The sequence below is a fragment of the Mustela putorius genome, unplaced genomic scaffold, assembly GCF_011764305.1.
Source record: "Mustela putorius furo isolate JIRA1106 unplaced genomic scaffold, ASM1176430v1.1 tig00000450_pilon_pilon_pilon, whole genome shotgun sequence".
Taxonomy (NCBI): domain Eukaryota; kingdom Metazoa; phylum Chordata; class Mammalia; order Carnivora; family Mustelidae; genus Mustela; species Mustela putorius.
In genome coordinates this window covers 20898002-20918725 of record NW_025421385.1, presented here as the reverse complement: position 1 = coordinate 20918725, position 20724 = coordinate 20898002, and the positions used below count along the sequence as shown (strand labels likewise).

The following is a 20724-nucleotide window of genomic DNA, read 5'->3' as shown; positions in this document are numbered from 1 at the left end:
CCTCTTTGGAGGACAATTTAGAAATATCTATCAAAATTAAAAATGGACATCTTCTTTGATCTAGCAATTCTATTCCTGAAATATATCCTGCAGATATACTCACATGTAGCCAATATTTATGTATGAGGGTGTTCATTAAAAATTATATTTCCACTCTTTTATAGTTCATAAAAGACTAAAAACATAAATGTTTATCTGTTGGCGACTGGTTACATAAATTATGTGACATCCCATAAAGACTACATATAATAAATACTCTAACTTTTACAATTTTCAAAAGAATGAACCAGATCTAAATGTTCTAATATAGAAAATACACTGAAAAGTGGAACCAGTGAGTGTAGCATGTGTTTATGTATGTAAAAACGTTAAAGCACATGCACAGAAAATTTCTGCAAAAAGACATAAAAATAAAGAACTGTTTATACTGTCTTTGGGGAAGGACACTGTTTAGAGTCTGATGTGGGAGGTAAGCTTAATTTTCACTGTAAATCTGTTTGTCTTGCATGCATTAATAAGTTTGTAATTAAATACTTTTTAAAATGTAAAGAACATTAATTATACATATATAAAGCACAAGAATAAAACAAATATCTACAAATCTACTATTTTCTTTGAATATATACTTTGTTTCTAAATATTAAAAACATCAAACTAAGTAAAATGGGGAGCAAAGAACTTCTACTTTTAAATGTATGCTCTTCAGGCTTGATTTTTTTTAAGACAATAATCACATATTAATTTTATAAGTTAAAAAATCTAAACTGGGAAACCTCTCCCTAAACTCAAACCAAACCAAACCAAATCAACAACAAAAACAGTTTATTTAGAAAGGGATGAAAAAGCAGACTATGAAGAAGACTGAAGACAATTTCACGTCAAAAGATTTGTAGAGGTTTTCTTATTTAATAGGACAAACTGCACATTCAAATTTTGCCATTCTATTGCTTGATATACAATGCACTACTGATCTTAGGGACATTTTTTTTAAGCAAACATGAAATCAAGAGATGGAGAGATTTACTGAGTGTGACTAAGAAAGAGGTGGGTGACAAAGGAAGATGAGGATTATAACCCTTCTCTTCCGTACGGAGAATGTATATGCAGAAGAGAGGGAATGTATATGCAGAAGAGAGCACAATAGAACACAAAGGAAAAAAAGCTATGGGCACAATTCCCTAGAAAAAGGAATGGCATAGATACTGTAGATTTTTTTTCCTCATTCCCAATGTGACCACCAGGTGGCAATACATGTTGAGATGAAAGTCTGCTTAGGGAAGAAGCTGTGAGTAACCTACCATAACTTCTAAGTGATTTTAACTTCAAGAGGGTTCATGATTCTGCAGTGGCATTATGGAGAAATAATGTTAAGAGCACAAGGAGAATAATCCTTCAAATAATTAAAGGATAATCATATGTAATGAGTCTTTTCTAAGGTCTATAAAATTTGCTTTAATAAATATTTTTTATCACATAATTTTTTCCCTAATTTTGGGTCTGTACTTCATTAAGATATGTATTCCTGAGTTTATTACTTAATTTATCTAGGCTTCGAGGGATATGGTACAGGGCCAAGTAGGTATAAAGCAGGAACTAAATGCTGTTGAAAAAAGCAATGTTCAAGTAATTAGGGAATCAGACTATGTTCCAATTTCTAAAAAAGTACAAATCTTAGCTCCAATTTAGGTGAAAATGAGGACAATATTTGAATTTTTCTTAGACAATGCTCATCTATCCTTAGAACAGTTTAAGACAGAATTGACTTGAGAACAAATATACAAAAATAAAAAATCAAATTTTGTGCTCTAAGGGCAAAGACATAAAACAACTGTTCTACAGAAATATCATGAAAGTCACATGTAATTTTAAATTTTCTAGTAGTTACATTAAAAAAAGTAAAAATAGGCTAATTTAAAAATAGTTTCATTTAATACATCTAAAATATCACCCTTTCAACATGTAATCAACATAAAACATTACTAATGTGATATTATGTGATATTTTACATTCTTTGTTCCTATTAAGTCTTTAAAATCTGTGTGTATTTACATTTACAGCACATTTCAATGCTGATGTTAAAAATTTTTATATGGAAATAACTGGTCTGTATTATTGTAAAATTTACAACTGAAAAAGTAGTTTTAAACACCTAAGTTGTTCCAAATATATTTAACCATTTTCTAACAAAGGAGCCAATTATCAGGTTTTAAATCTAAATTATGTATAATTAAATGAAATTTAGAGTTCACTTCCTAGATGGATATGGCAAATTTTAAATTCTCAATAGCCACATTGCTAGTGGTGGCCAGCACAGGTATGTAAACAATGAAAATATACTCTAATTTACTCCTTAATGCCTGCCAGAGATATGCTCTGAGTTGTGTTTTAATACAGATAAATTTTCTTTATTTTTTAGTATGTCCTGTGATTGATGTACATATTTATAAGATGGCTGCCTACCCTTTGGCATATGGTCTGTGCTGTGAAGGTAACAATAGAATCGTAGCAATGAATTAGCAAGCACTGATTCACTGAGCCAAACAAGTAGAAAATACAAGTAAATATCTCATTTAGGATACAACATCTTTTTTTTTTTTTTTTAAAAGATTTAATTTATTTATTTGACAGAGAGAAATCACAAGCAGATGGGGAGGCAGGAAGAGAGAGAGAGAGAGAGAGGGAAGCAGGCTCCCCACTGAGCAGAGAGCCCAATGCGGGACTCAATCCCAGGACCCCAAGATCATGACCTGAGCCGAAGGCAGCGGCTTAACCCACTGAGCCACCCAGGCACCCCAGGATATAACATCTTAATATAACAATCCCAGAATAACATAAAGAATAGTTATAAAGGCTTTTCTAATTTTAGCTTCTATAAACCAAATTTCAGCTATAAGATTTGTGAAAATTGTGAAATCACAAAGCAGTCTCAATAACTGATGGCTACTTCAAGTTTCTCAAAAAACAAAAAAAACAAAACCCAAAAAGGTTTCTCTATTTTATATGAATATATAAATTAATAACAAAATGAAGATTAACAGGCACAGAATTCAATGTATTCCACCCTCCGTAAGAGATGTCCATACTTGTCCATAGAATAAAACATGAGAGGTTAAATAGTGTATGTGTCACTGTTGCAATTTTACCTCATGTAAAGCTTTTGCCTCCTGTAAGTTTTGCACGCTGACTTTGAAACCGTAAGTATTGTTTAAAGATGGTCCGTCAATCTGAGAAGTTTCTTTCTTTGGGGTATTTACTGCTGCAAATTGATTCTATTAAAAAAAACAACAACAACACATAGCCAGAAAAAGATAAATAAGCAATCATTTTCTTTTTTTGATCACTTATTCCTACTTCGATAATCTGCTTTATGTATTTAGTAATACATGATAAACTAGTACCACCTCTTCAGACCCAGGAAGAAAGTAGTTAAATATTTTATTAACATTCTTTTCATGCTAGTAATTCAAGGTATCAGAACTGGGTATACGTAGAAATATCTGATATAATCTGTAAGCAAACCAAATGTCGATCTTTAGTTTATAAACCCCAAATAATGAAAATAAGTCTTGTTGGAGAGCTGACATTTACACCACATGGACATCTATCTTGACCTTTCTTGGAAGTATAGCAAACAAGCAGGCAATGTATGTGCAACCAGGCTGACTAAAGTTTCTATAAGATTTGAAAATGTGGGTCTGTATTTTACTCTAATACAACATGTGTGTGAAAGATGAATGAAAACATAATTCATCTTGAAAGGTTTGGAAAAAATAGAATCTATTTTTTTTAAATATTTTTTTCTAATTTCCAGATTCGTTAACCATTCCCCCCAATGTTGATTTATGCTCACAACACATTTGTACTTATTCTTTAATATAAATAGCTTGTAATTCTACAATATTGATTTAAAAATGAAAGCTTTAAAAAAGTATTTAGTTCTAAAATAGAAATGCTGAAACGTATTTTATGTGGTTAATATTAATGAGATGTAACCAATACGGAAGTGATTTCTGTCATCTATATTTAAGGATACATGTCTAATGTATACCTTTTTAAACATAATCATATATTTCTAAGTATTACTATATTTTTAGTATTTGAATAAAGATATTTAAGATGTTTTAGTTTCAGGAGTAAATAATGTTGCTTTCCTTTACTACTTAGTAAAATGAACTGAAAAAAATCAATATTATAGTTGAGAAAAAAGTAATAAACCAAGAAAAAGGATATATTTTTGGTGGGATCAAAAATCACTTACTTGAGCTCTGCTGTCATTGGATTGTTCTGATTTTGCCAGTAATCAGTTAATGTATTTGTATCCTCATAATCCACATTTTGGCTATCATATTCACTTTCTCTGTAATATTTGTATTTACATATAAGAATCTTTTAGATCCCAACAACAAAAAAAAAACTAAAAAAAATTAGGCAATTTCTTGTTGTCTCAAAGATATGTAAATAAAATGATGCAAAAATATAATAAAATTTTTAAAAATTGAGATACAAAGTTATCAATTATCTAACTGAAATCTAAGAATGGATCTTCCACTGAACAATAAGTATGTTTAGCATAGTTACCTTCGCTGGTGTTAAGAGTACTCTTCCAAGAGTATCAGTATTACTTTCTTTCTTATGACTCAATTTCTGGGTTTTTGGTTCTGTAGAAAGAAATGTCATATTTAACATCAAAACTGTACGTCAAAATTACCTTTAATTTTTGTTATTCCAAACTCCTGAGGACCATTTGTATTGTTCTATTGTCCTATTAATTCCCCCCAAAGACTTCATAATTTAAAAATAAAACTAATTCAAACTTCTGATCCCCACTAAACTAACTTTAAAATTCTGTATTTTTAAATAAAAACATTATCTTAATTATTGAGTTTTATATCTCAGTCATATCCTAGGCAATCATTTAATTCATTTATTTATATATTCATCAATTATTTATGATGAGGAAAAAATAGAGTCTCTTCCCTCACAGGGTCTAGAGTGAGAATGATACTCAACAAATGCATTCAGCAAAATAAAATTGTAACTGGGGTAAGTATGACAAAGGGGAATATAGCTGGGATTTTTATTAGGGAGATTAGGAAGGCTTTTTTGTGCTAAAATCAGAAGAAAGAGTAGTAATTAACTAGGAACTGAGTAAGAATTTTTCCTGATTACCAAGCTAAAGAAGTGGAAATTACTGTGGGTGGAAAGAAGGCTAGGACAGACATCCAGGTGAGATGATGACAGCTTGGCCTAAGGTTGTGGTGGTAGAGGCAGAGAAAACAATGGAAAGATTTGGGTAATTTGGGAAACAAAAAAGTGACAGGACTTGGCTGGTAACAGACTAGAGAAGATGGGGGAAAAGGGAATCAGGTGGGTGTTACAAATAAATCCCCTGTTTCTGAGTTGTGTAATTCAGTGACAGAGAGATGGCTGTACTATTCACTTAAGTAAGGGAAAACAACAACAACAACAAAAAAACAAAAAAACCCCACAAGGGCTTTTATGTGTGGGCATGTATGTTTGTGTGTATGAGTACACTGGATGACTGGTGGCAAATGTATACTGTGAGATCATAAATTGAGTTTTATAAACATTGACATTATGGGGTGCCAGACTGGTTCAGTCAGTTGAGTGTCTGCCTTGATTTTGGCTCAGGTTTTGGTCTCAGGGTTAAGGGATCAAGCCCCGCATTGGGTTCTGTGCTGGGTGTGGAGTCTGTTTAGGATCTCTTTCCTCCTTTCCCCTCTCCCTCATCTTGAAAAGAAAAAGAAAAAGAAGAAGAAGGAAGAAGCAGAAGCAGAAGAAGCAGCAGAAGCAGAAGCAGCAGCAGCAGCAGCAGCAGCAGGAGCAGAAGTAGAAGCAGGAGCAGCAGCAGCAGCAGCAGAAGCAGCAGCAGAAGCAACAGAAGAGCAGCAGAAGCAGCAGCAGCAGCAGCAGCAGAAGCAGAAGCAGCAGCAGAAGAAAAATACTGACCTTGTGATGCTTTTGAGCATTCAAAGAGAAATGCCAAATAGACAGCTAGATTGGAGGTTAAGAGAGTTTGGAACTTGAAATTTAAATCTGTAAGTTATCTGTAGTAATCCTGTGGGTAGGAGCTCACTATTTAGGGAGAAAATACTGAGTAAAGCGTCAAAGGAAAGCAAGTAGGCAGACACATAGGAGTAGGAGAAAAGCCAAGGGGACTGAAAACTCCAAGAAGGAAGGTATGGTCGATAGAACAATGGCTGTTTAAAGAGGGCACATGACAGGAACACCAAGAAAACATATACTGGCTTTAGCTACATGAAACTTTTTGAAAATCTTTACAAGAGCCATACTAGTGGAATGATGGGGGCAGAATTGAATATTGAGTGGGCTAAGAAATGAGTAGGAGATACGGAAATGGGAGTTGTCAAATTCTAGAAATCTTTTAAGAAATCTGGCTTTGAAACAATGATAAGAACATATTATGAACATATTATGAGCAACTACATGTCAATAAATTAGGCAATCTGGAAGAAATAGATGCAGCAAAAAAAGTAGAAGCTGCAGGTATAAGGTCAAGGCAGGTTTTTGGTTTTCTTTATATCTTAAAGTGTGGGAGAGAGTTGGGTATATGTTAAAGCCAGTGGGAAAAATCAAGTTGAGAAAAAGGAAGGTTTCTAAGAGGGCTCCTGTATTTCACCCAACAAGCAAAAGAACATAGGATGGAAGCATCTATAAATAGATTTCACGGCAGAAAGATAAAGTTTCCATGTGATAACTGATGACTTTATAGGACATGATAAAATAATAATAAATAACTTCTCATTAGTGGAGTTAAAATTTCATTTAAAAAGCTCTGATTTTCAGGTCTAAACTGGTACCAAAAGATTGGGATCATTCCCTATATATTTTCAGAGTTCAGTGCTTTGAAACTTGAACCCAATCACAAGAGGAAATTTGGAAAGAACACAAATACATGGAGGTTAAAAAGCATACTGCTGGGACGCCTGGGTGGCTCAGTTGGTTAGGCAGCTGCCTTCGGCTCAGGTTATGATCCCAGCGTCCTGGGATCAAGTCCCACATTAGGCTCCTTGCTCCGCAGGGAGCCTGCTTCTCCCTCTGACTCTGCTTTCCACTCTGTCTGCCTGTGCTCGCTTTCGCTCGCGCTCTCTCTCTGACAAATAAATAAATAAAATCTTAAAAAAAAAAAAAAAAAGGGCATACTACTTAAGAATGAATGGGTCAACCAGGAAATTAAAGAATTTTAATTCTTTAAAGAACGGGTCAACCAGGAAATTAAAGAATTTTTAAACATTCATGGAAACAAATAAAAATGAAAACAACTCTTCAAAACCTTTGGGATGCAGCAAAGGTCGTCCTAAGAAGAAAATATATAGCAATACAAGCCTTTCTCAAGAAACAAGAAAGGTCGCAAGTATACAACCTAACCCTACACAAAGGAGCAGGGGAAAGAACAGCAAGTAAAGCCTAAATCCAGCAGGAGAAGAGAATTTATAAAGATCAGAGCAGAAATCAATGAAATAAAAACCAAAAGACCAGTAGAACAAATCAATGAAACTAGGAGCTGGTTCTTTGAAAGAATTAGTTAAGATTGATAAACCCCTGGCCAGACTTATCAAAAAGAAGAGAAAGGATCCAAATTAATAAAATCATGAATGAAAGAAGAGAGATCACAACTAACACCAAAAAATTACAAACAATGATAAGAACATATTATGAGCAACTACATGTCAATAAATTAGGCAATCTGGAAGAAATAGATGCATCCCTAGATACATATGAACTACCAAAACAGAAGTAGAAAGAAACAGAAAACCTGAACAGACCCATAACCAGCAAAGAAATTGAAGCAGTAATCAAATATCTCCCAGCAAACAAGGGTCCAGGACCAGATGGCTTCCCAGGGGAATCCTAACAAACATTTGAAGAATTCATACCTATTCTTCTGAAGCTATTTAAGAAAATAGAAAAAGAAGGAAAACTTCCACACTCTTTCTATGAGGCCAGCATTACCTTGATCCCCAAACTAGACAAAGACCCCACCAAAAAGAACTACAGACCAATATTCCTGATTAACATGGATGCAAAAATTCTCACCAAGATACTAGCCAGTAGGATCCAACAGTACATTAAAAGGATTATTCACCACAACCAAGTGGGACTTACTCCTGGGCTGCAAGGATGGTTTAACATTTGTAAATCAATGTAATACATTACATTAATAAAAGAAAGAACAAGAACCATATTCAGTAGATGCAGAAAAAGCATCTTTTTCTTGATTAAAACTTTCTTGATTAAAACTTTTCACAGTGTAGGGATAAAATACCTCAATATCATAAAAGCCATATATGAAAAGTCCAGAGCAAATTATCATTCTCGATGGGGGAAAAAACTGAGAGCTTCCCCCTAAGGTCAGGAACATGACAAGGATGTCCACTATCACGACTGTTCAACACAGTAGTAGAGCCCTAGCCTCAGCAATCAGCAAACAAAAAGAACTAAAGGCCTCTGAATCTGTAAAGAAGAAATCAAACTCTTACTCTTTGCAGATGATATGACACTCTCTGTGTAAAACCCAAAAGACTCCACCCCAAAATTGCTAGAATTCATACAGAATTCAGCAATGCACAGAAATCAATGCACAGAAAGCAGTTGCACTTCTATACACTAACAATACAGGAGAGAGAGAAACTGAGGAGTCGATCCCATTTGCAATTGCATCCCAAACCGTAAGATATGTAGAAATAAATCGAACCAAAGAGGCAAAGGATCTGTACTCAGAAAACTACAGAAACACTCATGAAATCAGGAAATGACAGATGCTGGTGAGGATGTGGAGAAAGGGGAACCCTCCTACAATGTTGGTGGGAATGCAGGCTGGTGCAACCACTCTGGAAGTGGAGTGGAGGTTCCTCAAAATGTTGAAAATAGAACTACCTTATGACCTAGCAATTTACCCTAAAGATACAAACGTAGTGATCCGAAGAGGCATGCGCACCCGAATGTTTATAGCAGCAATGTCTACAATAGCCAAACTATGGAAAGAACCTAGAAGATGTCCATCAACAGATGAATGGATAAAGAAGACGTGGTATATATACACAATGGAATACTATGCAGCCATCAAAAGAAATGAAATCTTGCCATTTGCGATGACGTGGATGGAACTAGAGAGTATCATGCTTAGTGAAATAAGTCATCGGAGAAAGACAACTATCATATGATCTCCCTGATATGAGGAAGTGGAGATGCAACATGGGGGGGGGGTTAAGGGGGTAGGAGAAGAATAAATGAAACAAGATGGGATTGGGAGGGAGACAAACCGTAAGTGACTCTTAATCTCACAAAACAAACTGAGGGCTGCTGGGGGGAGGGGGTTGGAAGAAGGGGAGTAGGGTATAGACATTGGGGTGGGTATGTGCTATGGTGAGTGCTGTGAAGTGTGTAAACCTGGCGATTCACAGACCTGTACTGCTGGGGATAAAAATATTTCTATGTTTATTTAAAAAAAAAACAAAAACAAAACACTCATGAAAGAAATGGAGGGATCCAAAGAAATGGAAAAATGTTCCACGCTCATGGACTGGAAAAACAAATATTGTTGAAATGTCTATGCTATGTAAAGCAATCCATACATTCAATGAAACCCCTATCAAAATACCATCAGCCCCCCCCCCCCCAAATGGGACAAATAACCCTAAAATTTGTATGGAACCAGAAAAGACCCCAAATACCCAGAATGATGTTGAGAAAGAAAAAAAGCTGGTAGCATCAAAATTCCTGATTTCAAGCTCTATTACAAAGCTGTAATCATCAAGACAATATGGTACTGGCATAAAAACAGACTCATGGATCAATGGAACAGAATGCAGAACCCTGAAATGGAACTTCAACTCTGTGGTCAACTAATCTTCCACAAAACAGTAAAGAGTTTTTCCAATGGAAAAAAACAGTAAGGAGTTTTTCTAATGGAAAAAAGACAATCTCTTCAACAAATGGTTTGGGAAAATTGGACAGCCACATGCAGAAGAATGAAACTGGACCATTTCCTTATACCACACACCAAAATAGATTCAAAATGGATGAAAGACCTAAATGTGAGACAAGAATCCATCAAAATCCTAGAGGACAACACAGGCAGCAACCTCTGTGACCTTGGCCACAGCAACTTTTGGCTAGACATGTCTCCAAAGGCAAGGGAAACAAAGGCAAAAATGAACTACTATGTCTTCATCAAGATAAAAAATTTTTGCACAGCAAAGGAAACAGTCAACAAAACCAAAAGATAACCAACAGAATGGAAGAAGGTATTTGCAAATGTCTTATCACATAAAGGACTAGTATCCGAAATCTATAAACAACTTACCAAACTTAATACCCAAAGAACAAATGTTCCAATCAAGGAATGGGCAGAAGATACAGACATTTCTCCAAAGACCACGTACAAATGGTCAATAGACACATAAAATAATGTTCAATGTCACTTGGCACCAGGGAAATACAAATCAAAACCACAATGAGATCCCACCTCACACCAGTCAGAATGGCTAAAATTAACCAGTCAGGAAATGACAGACGCTGACGAGGATGCAGAGAAAGGAGAATCCTTTTACACTCTTGGTGGGAATGCAAGCTGGTGCAGCCATTCTGGAAAACAGTATGGAGGTTCCTCAAAAAACTGAACATAGAGCTACCCTATGACCCAGAAATTGCACTCCTAGGGATTCTGAAGGAGCACCTGCACCCCAATGTTTATAGCAGCCACGCCCACAATAGCCACACTACAGAAGGAGTCCAGATGTCCACTGACAGATAAATGGATAAAGATATGATACAAGAAATCTTGCCATTTGCAATGATAGGGATGGAACTAAAGGGTATTATGCTAAGTGAAATAAGTCAATCAGAAAGACAATTACCATATGATCTCACTCATGATGCAGAATTTAAGAAGCAAAACAGAGGATCATAGGGGAAGGGAGGGAAAAATAAAACAAGATGAAATCAGAGAGGGAGACAAGCCATAAGAGACTCTAATCATGGGAAAAACTGAGGATTGCTGGATGGGATGGAGTAATGGAGTGATGGACATTAAGGAGGGCACATGATATAATGAGCACTGGGTATTATGCAAGACTGATGAGTCACTGAACTCTACCTCTGAAACTAATAATATACTATATGTTAATTAAATTTAAAAAACATATTTTAAAAATCACATAAAAAATTCTGAATTTCATTACATAGTCTAATGTTTTCATTTCTACATCTTTGAAAAAGAACTTTGAAGTCCTTGTTATTTGTAAACTCACCTGTTGATAAAGGGCTCAGGCTACTTGCTTCAGGAAGCCTTTCCAGAAGTTTTCTCTGTACAATTGGTGTACTGTGAAGGCAGAGTGGGTCACATATTCCAGTCCTTGCCCTAACATTAATTGGAGATATCACTAGAGGCTCCAGAGGCTCCCTGCAGGGGCTTTTCTGTATACCATCTTTTACTGGTTTTAAGATACTCTCAATATTCAGGGAATGTAGTTCCTCTACTGGTGATGTGGGTCTCTCATCTCCATTTAAAGTTTTAGAATCTGGGGATGTTGCCTGTTGCCAAGGCGGAATTACTGGAGAATCAGGGGAGCTATAACTAATATAGTAGTCATCATCATCATCATCTTCAACTTTCTCAGCATCATTTGTGGAAGCAACTGGTGGCAGTGCCTGGTTTTCACTTATAGTTCGACTACAACCCATAGTTGGTGCTTGCAAAGCAATATGGGCGTTATCAACATCTTCCTTGGTATGTGCTGTGGTGGGGAGTGTATGTGGAGCTGTACTCATTTTTGGAGGCACTACAGGTTTGTCATCTGGGTTAACTGAAGAGCTGAAGTTCTCAGCAGATTTTACAACTCCAGTTGGCTCAGTTTTAGACAGTTTCTTGGAACGTTCATATTCTTCTTTGGCGTGAAGCCATGCTTGAACCAGTTGTCGACTCGGGGCACATTTGCAAGGCATAATCACAATTTTTTTATCTTCAACCATTTTATAGCTATTACTTGACCCTTTATTGACCACTGCCTGGCCATTGCGAAGGGGTGACCCTGGTCTTGGATTCTGAGTCATTGCCGAGAAAGCCGTTTTCCACAGACGAAGTCCTTCCAAGGAAAAGTCTCCCTCAAACTCAGCCAGATCATTTGGAAGTCGAGTTTCTACCATGAGAAGCCGTCCACCGATCTCCCTATAAACAACATATTTTAGAACACCTGTTTTGTCTCAAAGAGCGATTACCAAAATATTTAGCTCCCTATCCTAAAGATTTTTTTGAAGTTTCGTTTGAATTCTTAGAAATGCCCATTTCTTTCCTTTCTGTGTCCTCTCACTACATATTTAATGCAGGTACACTCTTTCTAGTCTTAGCATGCTTTTCTTCTCAGGTATATGCTACTATATTAATTTCCTTTGAAAGGAATCATCAATACCAGGAAAGAAGGTATTCTTTTTAAGTACCCCTTGAAGCCTCCTTTTCTCCAAGGAGATGGCACAAACTGATCATATTCCTTTCCTCTACTCAAATAACTCTCCATCGTCACCACATATGAATAAAAAGAATGGAATAATTTTATCATTAGAGATTGTCTCCCTGGATCTTATCTACAGCCTCTCTAAACATTCTCTAGTAGCTACAGTAGTTTAGCAAAACCAGTCAGTTCAAACATATCTTTGTACTCCCCCAAGTCCTTTCAAACATTAAAAAAAATCACACACAATTGAGATAAATTGCCCTATTCTTACTCCCCTTTACATGGCAAGGCTTAACACTAGGAACTTTAAGTTGGCAGAGGCCACAGAATACATAGCATAAATGCTGATAATGTATGTGTATGTGGGGAATCACTATTAAAAGGTAGCCTCATTTATTTTTCAATAGTTGGAAATATCAAGTTAAACTTCTTTCTCTAACATATATCCACTGGTACTATCTCTGTCTTTTGCAACAAGAAAATCTACTTTTTCTTCCTTATGATATCTCTTTCCTGGATATGAAGGTAAGTTCTTAGTTCTTCCAGTTACTTTTTCTAGGGCATGATTTCCCCAATATCCTGGTCATTCTCTACATAAAACTCAATGAACTGGATTCATGTTTTCTGATTTGGAGCTGAAGGATTACCACAGGTGCTTTTCCCCTTTACGTGGAAAGACTTTGGCCCTTAATAGTTAACTCTGTAACCACCTCCCTGCTATATGAAGAATCAGAAGAAAGATTATTGCTACTGAAGAAAATGAGTACATGTGTTATGTGACAGAGCCAACTCTAATATTAATGATACAGAAATCATAATGAAGTAAAAAATAACAAAAACTGGTAAGGTATGGTAAATTCAGCTCTCTTGAATATGTCAACAGTGTGGTTATTGCTGCAACTCATGTCATAATATACCTCAAGAGTCTTCCATTTTTTAGTAATCCTACTTCTAAGACTATATGGAAAAACCCCAAAATACAAGATGTGCTTCACGAGGAAAACAATAATCACATAATTATCTATAGTGGCAGAACAGGGAACAAACTTTCTGTTCAATAAAATACACATATGATAGGATTATCATGTAGTCATTAAAATGTTTTCCAGGGCGCCTGGGTGGCTCAGTGGGTTAAGCCGCTGCCTTCGGCTCAGGTCATGATCTCAGGGTCCTGGGATCGAATCCCGCATCGGGCTCTCTGCTCAGCAGGGAGCCTGCTTCCCTTCCTCTCTCTCTGCCTGCCTCTCTGCCTACTTGTGATTTCTTTCAAATAAATAAATAAAATCTTTAAAAAATAAAATAAAATAAAATGAATTTTCCAGAAACTTATTATTTGGAAAATGTTTATAATATTAGGTGAAAAAAACCTGTATGCAATACTGTGACTATATATAGTAAGATCACATTTAATAAAACAGAACAAAATAAAAACTATACATTTAAAAAAACTAAAATAAAAAAACCACATTAGGGCACCTGGGTGGCTCAATTGGTTAAGCAATTGCCTTCGGCTCAGGTTATGGTCCCAGAGTCCTGGGATCGAGTCCTACACATTGGGCTCCCAGCTCTATGGGGAGTCTGCTTCTCCCTCTGACCTCCCCTCTCATGCTCTCTCTCACTCTGTCTCTCTCTCTCAAAAATAAATAAAAATCTTAAAAAACAAACAACAACAACAACAAAAAACATTAAAATACTGCGTAGAGTATAGGTAGAGAAATAGGTAGAGAATACTGTGGGACTTTTATTCTTTTATACCTCCCAAATTTACTATAGTGAAGTTTTGTATTAAAAATTGTTTTTCAAAAATAATGACTATCCTTTTATTTCAGCTGCATGACAAGTCTCAAAGTTGGACAACAACAAACAGCAACAGAGTTAATGACTAACACATGGTAAGGTACCTGAGAATTAAAAATTAGATATGCAAGGCTCAAGATGGAAAAAAATAGTTCAGTTAAAAACATATACCATAATCACTACTGATAAAAGCCAAAGCCCCCCAAATAATGGAAACTAATGCTTAAGGAACAGACGTTCATATATTCTGGCAGTGAAATAAAAGAGTCCCATTTGTGTTAAAAGACCACACATAGGTACTAAGCAAAACAAAACTGCAGAACTGTGTATTAGGAAGGCTGGGGAAGAAATGTCCTGTCTTCCACTTCTAATCTTTAGGGGAGGAAACTTTTAACCTGTACTTCTGATCACTTTTTCTCAAACCCTTCTTAAAAAGACTCCTGCAGGATTATTGCTGATCTGCTGGGTAAAATCCTGGTATTCACTGTGTCTTTTTTACTGGGGTAAAGAACACGGTGCTGCTGAAGGTTACTGTACACACGTGGTATGGCTTCTTGCTTTAGGTGACTCTTCATCTCTCTTCTATCCTTTAGACTAAGCTAAGTCAGCTGCAAAAGTCTTAGCCAGCCTCCTCTGCTTCTGACTGATTGACTGAAATGAACTGCCTCTCCTTGCAACTGGTTAGGTAAATGGGATAAAAGACACGGGGGTCGGGGGGAGGGGGGAGGAACAAAAATCATCACTTAAATGGCCTGGGTTAAGTTATGTTCCCAACTTAGTTCCTATCAGTTATGCTCTACCTTGGTGATGCAAGAGGTACAGAATACCTACTTAACTACTGGCTTATAAATAAACCAATACTGATGCCTTTGTGTTCTTTGTGTTTTGCTATTGGCTGTGTATATGTGTGTGTGTGTATGCATCTGTCTACTGCCTCTCTGAAAAGATTTTTTTTTTAATGTTACTGGGTTACATATTACTGGTGTTTTATTTTAAAATTATTCTTTATCATGGCACCATATTAATATTTTAGGGTTCATTTTGGCACAGCATCTGGCTACAATATATTTATTTTCTATGGATTTTAGTTTGGCTATTCCTATTTTGAGTACAAGCCTCTTACATGGATTCAAATTCTCTCTATTCACAAATCTTTGTACTAGTCTGACCCATATTACCAATTCCTTTGCAATGATTTTGTTTCCAACAGCCTTAAGAAATTCAAGTTCATTATTGAAGGAGAATTTTCAGAGGATTAGCTAACATTTTCTCATATACACCACAGAGAATTATGAGATTATTTCCTTTTCAAATAGTCTATTTGTATGGTTTTTAAAAAAATTATTATGTTCAATTAGCCTTCTTTTAAAAAACGAGAGATAAGGAGAAGTCAAGTCCATCTTGTATCCCTAATAACTGGACAAACTAATAGGAGTAACAATACGATTGAAGATGTTGGCAACATGAAAAGAAAATGATATAATATGAACAAGTTAAAATAATCTTCATTTAGAGATATAACATAAAGTACTTAAAACATGTATACTCCCTTCCAAACATGTTTAAGTTCTTTCAAAAATTGTAAAAATTTACAATTTTAGAAACAAACACCATTTTTAAAACGATAAATGTGCTTAAGTATTATCACATCCTTCTTAATCTGGCATCATGTCATGGTGAGCATCTGCATCTCTAATCCTTGATGTTGACACAGTGTTAACAGTAAGATTGAAGACCAACACTTATCAGCTTAAAGTTCTCAAGGTGCAACCATCCAGCTAGTTTGTGAATTTTCTCAGAAGTCCTAATTCTGAACCACTTTTACAATGATTTACTTATAAATACAATATATTATAGCCAGAACATGAGCATTCAGGTACCAATGCTATAATCATTATAAGTACTCAGAGTGACTCAAGGAGAAAAAATAATTCTGATTACCTGGGCTTTTCTGGTACATCAGAAGGATTACTGCAAAATGGTTCCTGGTAAATAGTTTCTGAAAGGTCATGATCCAACAAAGTTGCCATAATTTCTTCCCTACTTGGTGGGGACATAAGTGGTTTCAGAATGTGAGCAGTTCGAGGGGTGAAACTGCCATTTTTAGATTGTGAGGGAGAGCTGGTAGACCTTGGTGAACTATCGGGAGTTGGTGTCAATATATCATTGTTTCTTGAAACATACAATTCTAAATCTTCAGAGGCTGCATCCAGAAGTTCACCATCAGGGGAGGATAGTATTGTAGTAAAAGAGGTATTGACTGAGTCAAGAGACTGTTGCATCTCTTTTCTGGTATGACCTTGGATCCAGTCTGAAGTGCCTGGCTGTGAGAGGCTAAGAAACACTTCTTTGCTTACTGAACTCCTATTCAATCTGGATTTTTCATTTAGACAGTCCTCTGCCGGCTGGACACAGAAAGAATCCATTATTGAATTAGAGCGAGTTGTTAGAGGATGGAAGGTACTTTTCCACTGGTTGTGGCGATGATTCTCATTGTTATCAACTGATGATTTCTCAAATAGTTCAGGACTTAGAGTGCTAGATCTAATCCACGAGGTTGAGTCTGAGGCATGATGTTTGTCTTCATCACACTTCTGATTATCATGACTTAAAAACTCATTTTTTTCTATGGTTTGTCCTGGGAAAAGATCCTGAACTGCATCACTTAAGAATTTCTGAGGCAAATTCTGATCAGCTGGGACAAACTGACTTCCAGAATAAAAGCTACAAAATCCAGTTTGACCTATTGTATTAATATCAAAATTATAATTATGTTCAGGAGACAAGCTATCTTCAAGTGAGTAACAGCTCTCAAAACCTTGATCTGAAAAAAAGATGGGACTGTCATCTGATAGAGAGTTATCCAACTGGCCAGAGTTTTGTAAATTTAGAGAGTCTACTTTAAGAAGTTTGGGAACTTTTTCTTTAGGTTTTGTAGTTCTGGGAGTTCGAGGTTTTCTTGAAGCCGTTACTGATCGTGTTCGTTTAATTGTTTTGTTTTGCTCAAGGGAACCAGAAATATTTTTGTTTGGTTGATGTTTATTAGGTAATGGGTCTTGCATAATATTTGCATTTTGTGCTTTCTGCTGTCTTTTCTGTAACAATTCTTTTAGAACTGCCAGTCCAGACTGGCCTTCACCAAATGTTGAAGGTGTTGACACATTTCGACTTTTACACTGAGGAAGTGCTTTGGTTTGTGAAATTGCTTCTGACAACGACCTCTGTTTTACCTTTTCAGGTTTAAAATTTGACATATCTAAAATAAAGCCCCTTTGTTTTTGCTCCCATGCTATTTGTTTGATTGGACTTCTCAAGGAAGTTACAAAGCAATTATTAGGCATTTGGCTTTCCTCTGAAGCTGCATTTCCTGGAGAACAAGTTTCACTGTGCTTTGACTGTTCTGCCATGCACACAATCTGCTGCTGACTGTCTTTGCAATGCAAAAAATTAGGGGCATATGCCTGGTCTGGCTTTGATTCTAAAGAATTACGATATTCATTTAACTTTCCGATAGATGACAAATAACTTTTTTGTGTATTTGCGTTCTCTTCTGTCTTTGGAGACATTATACCCGAAGATATCTGTGTATTCTGGGCTACCTGAGACAAATGGTTGGAAAGATCAAATATATTTTTTTGAATTAAGGTTGATTCTTTCAGAGTAAACATAGTATTTTGATTATGAGACCTCTGAACATTAATTTTTGAGACTCCAGGTCCCAAAGAACTACAAACAACTGATGAATGCAAATCATCTCGTGAGCTGGGAAATGTTTGCAAATCTACAGGCTTCTTGCTTTCTAAAAAAGAAGAAAAGCAGCCAGATAAATTTTGTTGTGCATGAATTCCAGTGGGCAGGGGAGCAGAAAGGGGATGATCTATAGCAGAGCCCATTAGTGACACATCTTTCTGTTTAAAAAGTAACTGAGAGCCTCCAGAAGTATTTGAGGTCTCAGACACATTCTGATGTTTCAGCACAAACTTAACTTCAGCACCAGACTGAGATTTTATTTTTTCATCTTTAATTGTTATATGTTTTCTTGGCATAGCTTTCTCATTTGTTTTTTGTTTCTGTTTTGCTCTCTGTTTCTTTTTTCCATCATCTCCTACTTTATTTGTCTGATTCCGTTTGTTCCTTTTCTTAGTAACTACAGAGGGATTAACAAGCTTAGTTTTTGATTTCTTAACCTGCGCTCTTGCTCGACTATTTTTTTCCATACGAGAATTAACAGTCTTACTATTACATGCATTAGGACCCTTAAAGAGCGTTGTTTCTTTATCTGCAGCAGCCATCATTTCTTCAGCTCTTGGATCTGTGGGAGACCAGCAGCGAGGGGGAGAAGAATTTATGGGACTTGTGCTTCTCTCAGAAAGAAAACCTAGTTTAGACATAACATCACTATAATTCAAGTCACAGTCTTCGGTTTCAGCATTGTAAGATGGCAAGGGAGGTGACAGGATGGCATGTGACCGTTTTCGCCTAAAGGACAAAGTTCTTTTAATATTTTCACTATTTGTCCTTTGTTGCTTACCAGTTTTTTTCTTAGCAGACTTATGTTTTGATTTTCTTCTGTGACTTTTCTTTGGTGTTAGTGGATAAATGGGATATTTGGTTGCAGGGGAGTCAGGAACTTTTGGCCAAAAATCCTTCAAAGGTGCAAGCTTTTTATATAGTTCCATTTTTTCCTCTGTCAATATAACTTGTTTTTCTTTAGAGTCTATTTTTCCTAGCTTCACAAGCATATTTTTTCTCCCTCTAAATCTATTAATAATAATATACTTTATGATGACAGGGGGTAGCTTTTTAGACATTTTTCTTCGTTTTCGAGCTTTGAGAGTTCCATCTAAACTTTCACCAATTTCCATGGGATGAGGTAGGCTAATTTTTGAGTTGTGTGTTACAAAACTTGACTCACTATCTTCAGTCTCATAATTCACCTTGCGTTTGGCTCTAAGTGTATATTTATTTCCATACAATCCAAAGGACTGTTCAGTTTCTAAGGTTCCATCTCCAAAGTGACAGTCTATAAAACTGTCTGCAGGTGTTTTATTTTCAAAAGCTCCACGGGTGACTTTAATTAGATCACTGGCCAATCCATTATTCTTCTCAGGATTACAAGGATTATTTTGTATACAAGTATCTTTTGGAGATACAGTCTCACTAGTTTTGGTAGAAGTCTCCTGATGACCTATAAATTTCTTTTTATTCATTTTTAACCGGGACTGTTTACTGCTGGGTTGTAGTTTGTATGTGACAGGAGAGAGTTTCTGTGGTCTACTGAGACAGTTAGAAAGAACAACACTGGGAAAAAACATATAATGTGCCGCTTGCTGGCTGAGGCTTGGCTTTTCTGTTTTATGTTCTTGAAACTCTTCATATCTAATTTTAAGTTTATTTAGCCCACTTTCATCAGCAATGCTATCAAGAGAATGTACGATAGTTCTATTCTCTCCTGAGCATGAGAGCAAGTCACAATTTTCAGTTAATGATGAAGGGAATAAATTATTCAGAGCTGTGCTGTTTCCTTTTTCATTTCCTTCAGAGGATAACTTATTTTTTGAATGACTTAGGTCAGAAAAGTTGAAAGAATTTTTGCCCAATGTACTTTCACTACTATGACGGTTCATGTGTATAAAAGGGGCATCCTTATCAATTTTTCTAATATTTGTATACTTTCTACTTGGTGCCTGTCTTGTAACAGATGGAATATCCTCTTCATAATCAAAAATACTACTTTCACAGGAAGATACTGGGAGGATATCTTTCTTACTTTCTTTATGAGAGTTTTCTGAATGGACAGAATTGCTCAAAGATCCAGGGTATTTCATGGAGTAAGTACTTTCATTTGTAAAAGAAGCAACTGAGTGATCTAGACATTTTTCTATGTTGTTTGGCTGTGGAAGTTCTTCAATTAAATCTTCCTTATTCAAAACATGGGAAGAAAGGGCACTTGTGTGTTTACACTGAAAGGTAATCTTAGCAGAAGATGGGGGTTCTAATGTAGCAGCATCTTTGTGGAAAATGGAAGGTTTTACTGATAGCTTGCTTGTTGCAATCACAGAAGAGTGGGTCCTGGAATTTTCGTTGTTCAAGGGATTGTCTGAAATTGGGGAAAAGGAATTTATTTCACCTTCATGCTTTTAATTTTTTAAAAAATATTTCTCCATACTATCATCATGAAAGAAGCTATAGAAAATTACGTTTCCATGCTTAAAATGGTTATCTTAACAAAATGTCATTCCTCTCATTAAGATAATAACTCAACCTAAATAATCAACAGTCAGTTACACTTGATTATTATTCATTATTTTAAACATATTTCTTTTGGTCAGAAATAAGTTACATTAGGGGTCCCAGCTGACTCTCGATTTTGGCTCAGGTCATGAGCTAAGGGTCCTGGGATCAAGCTCTGCAAGGGCTCTACACAGAGCAT

The 20724-nt window shown here is 35.9% G+C and overlaps 1 protein-coding gene across 6 annotated transcripts in view; it reads right to left on the bottom strand.

The window, feature by feature from the left end:
* REV3L (REV3 like, DNA directed polymerase zeta catalytic subunit) overlaps positions 1–20724 on the bottom strand; it is a 216175-nt gene that overhangs the window by 96641 nt on the left and 98810 nt on the right. For all 6 annotated transcript variants that reach the window (XR_006606812.1, XM_045080200.1, XM_045080201.1 and 3 more), the window contains exons 13-16: positions 16233–20391; positions 11295–12211; positions 4579–4658; positions 3144–3269 (exon numbers count right to left, since the gene is read on the bottom strand). Coding sequence is in view for 5 of the 6 variants with exons in the window: in XM_045080200.1 (XP_044936135.1) it covers positions 3144–3269; positions 4579–4658; positions 11295–12211; positions 16233–20391 (5282 nt within the window). In the remaining variant the exon portion in view is untranslated. The remainder of the gene's footprint in view (positions 1–3143; positions 3270–4578; positions 4659–11294; positions 12212–16232; positions 20392–20724) is intronic.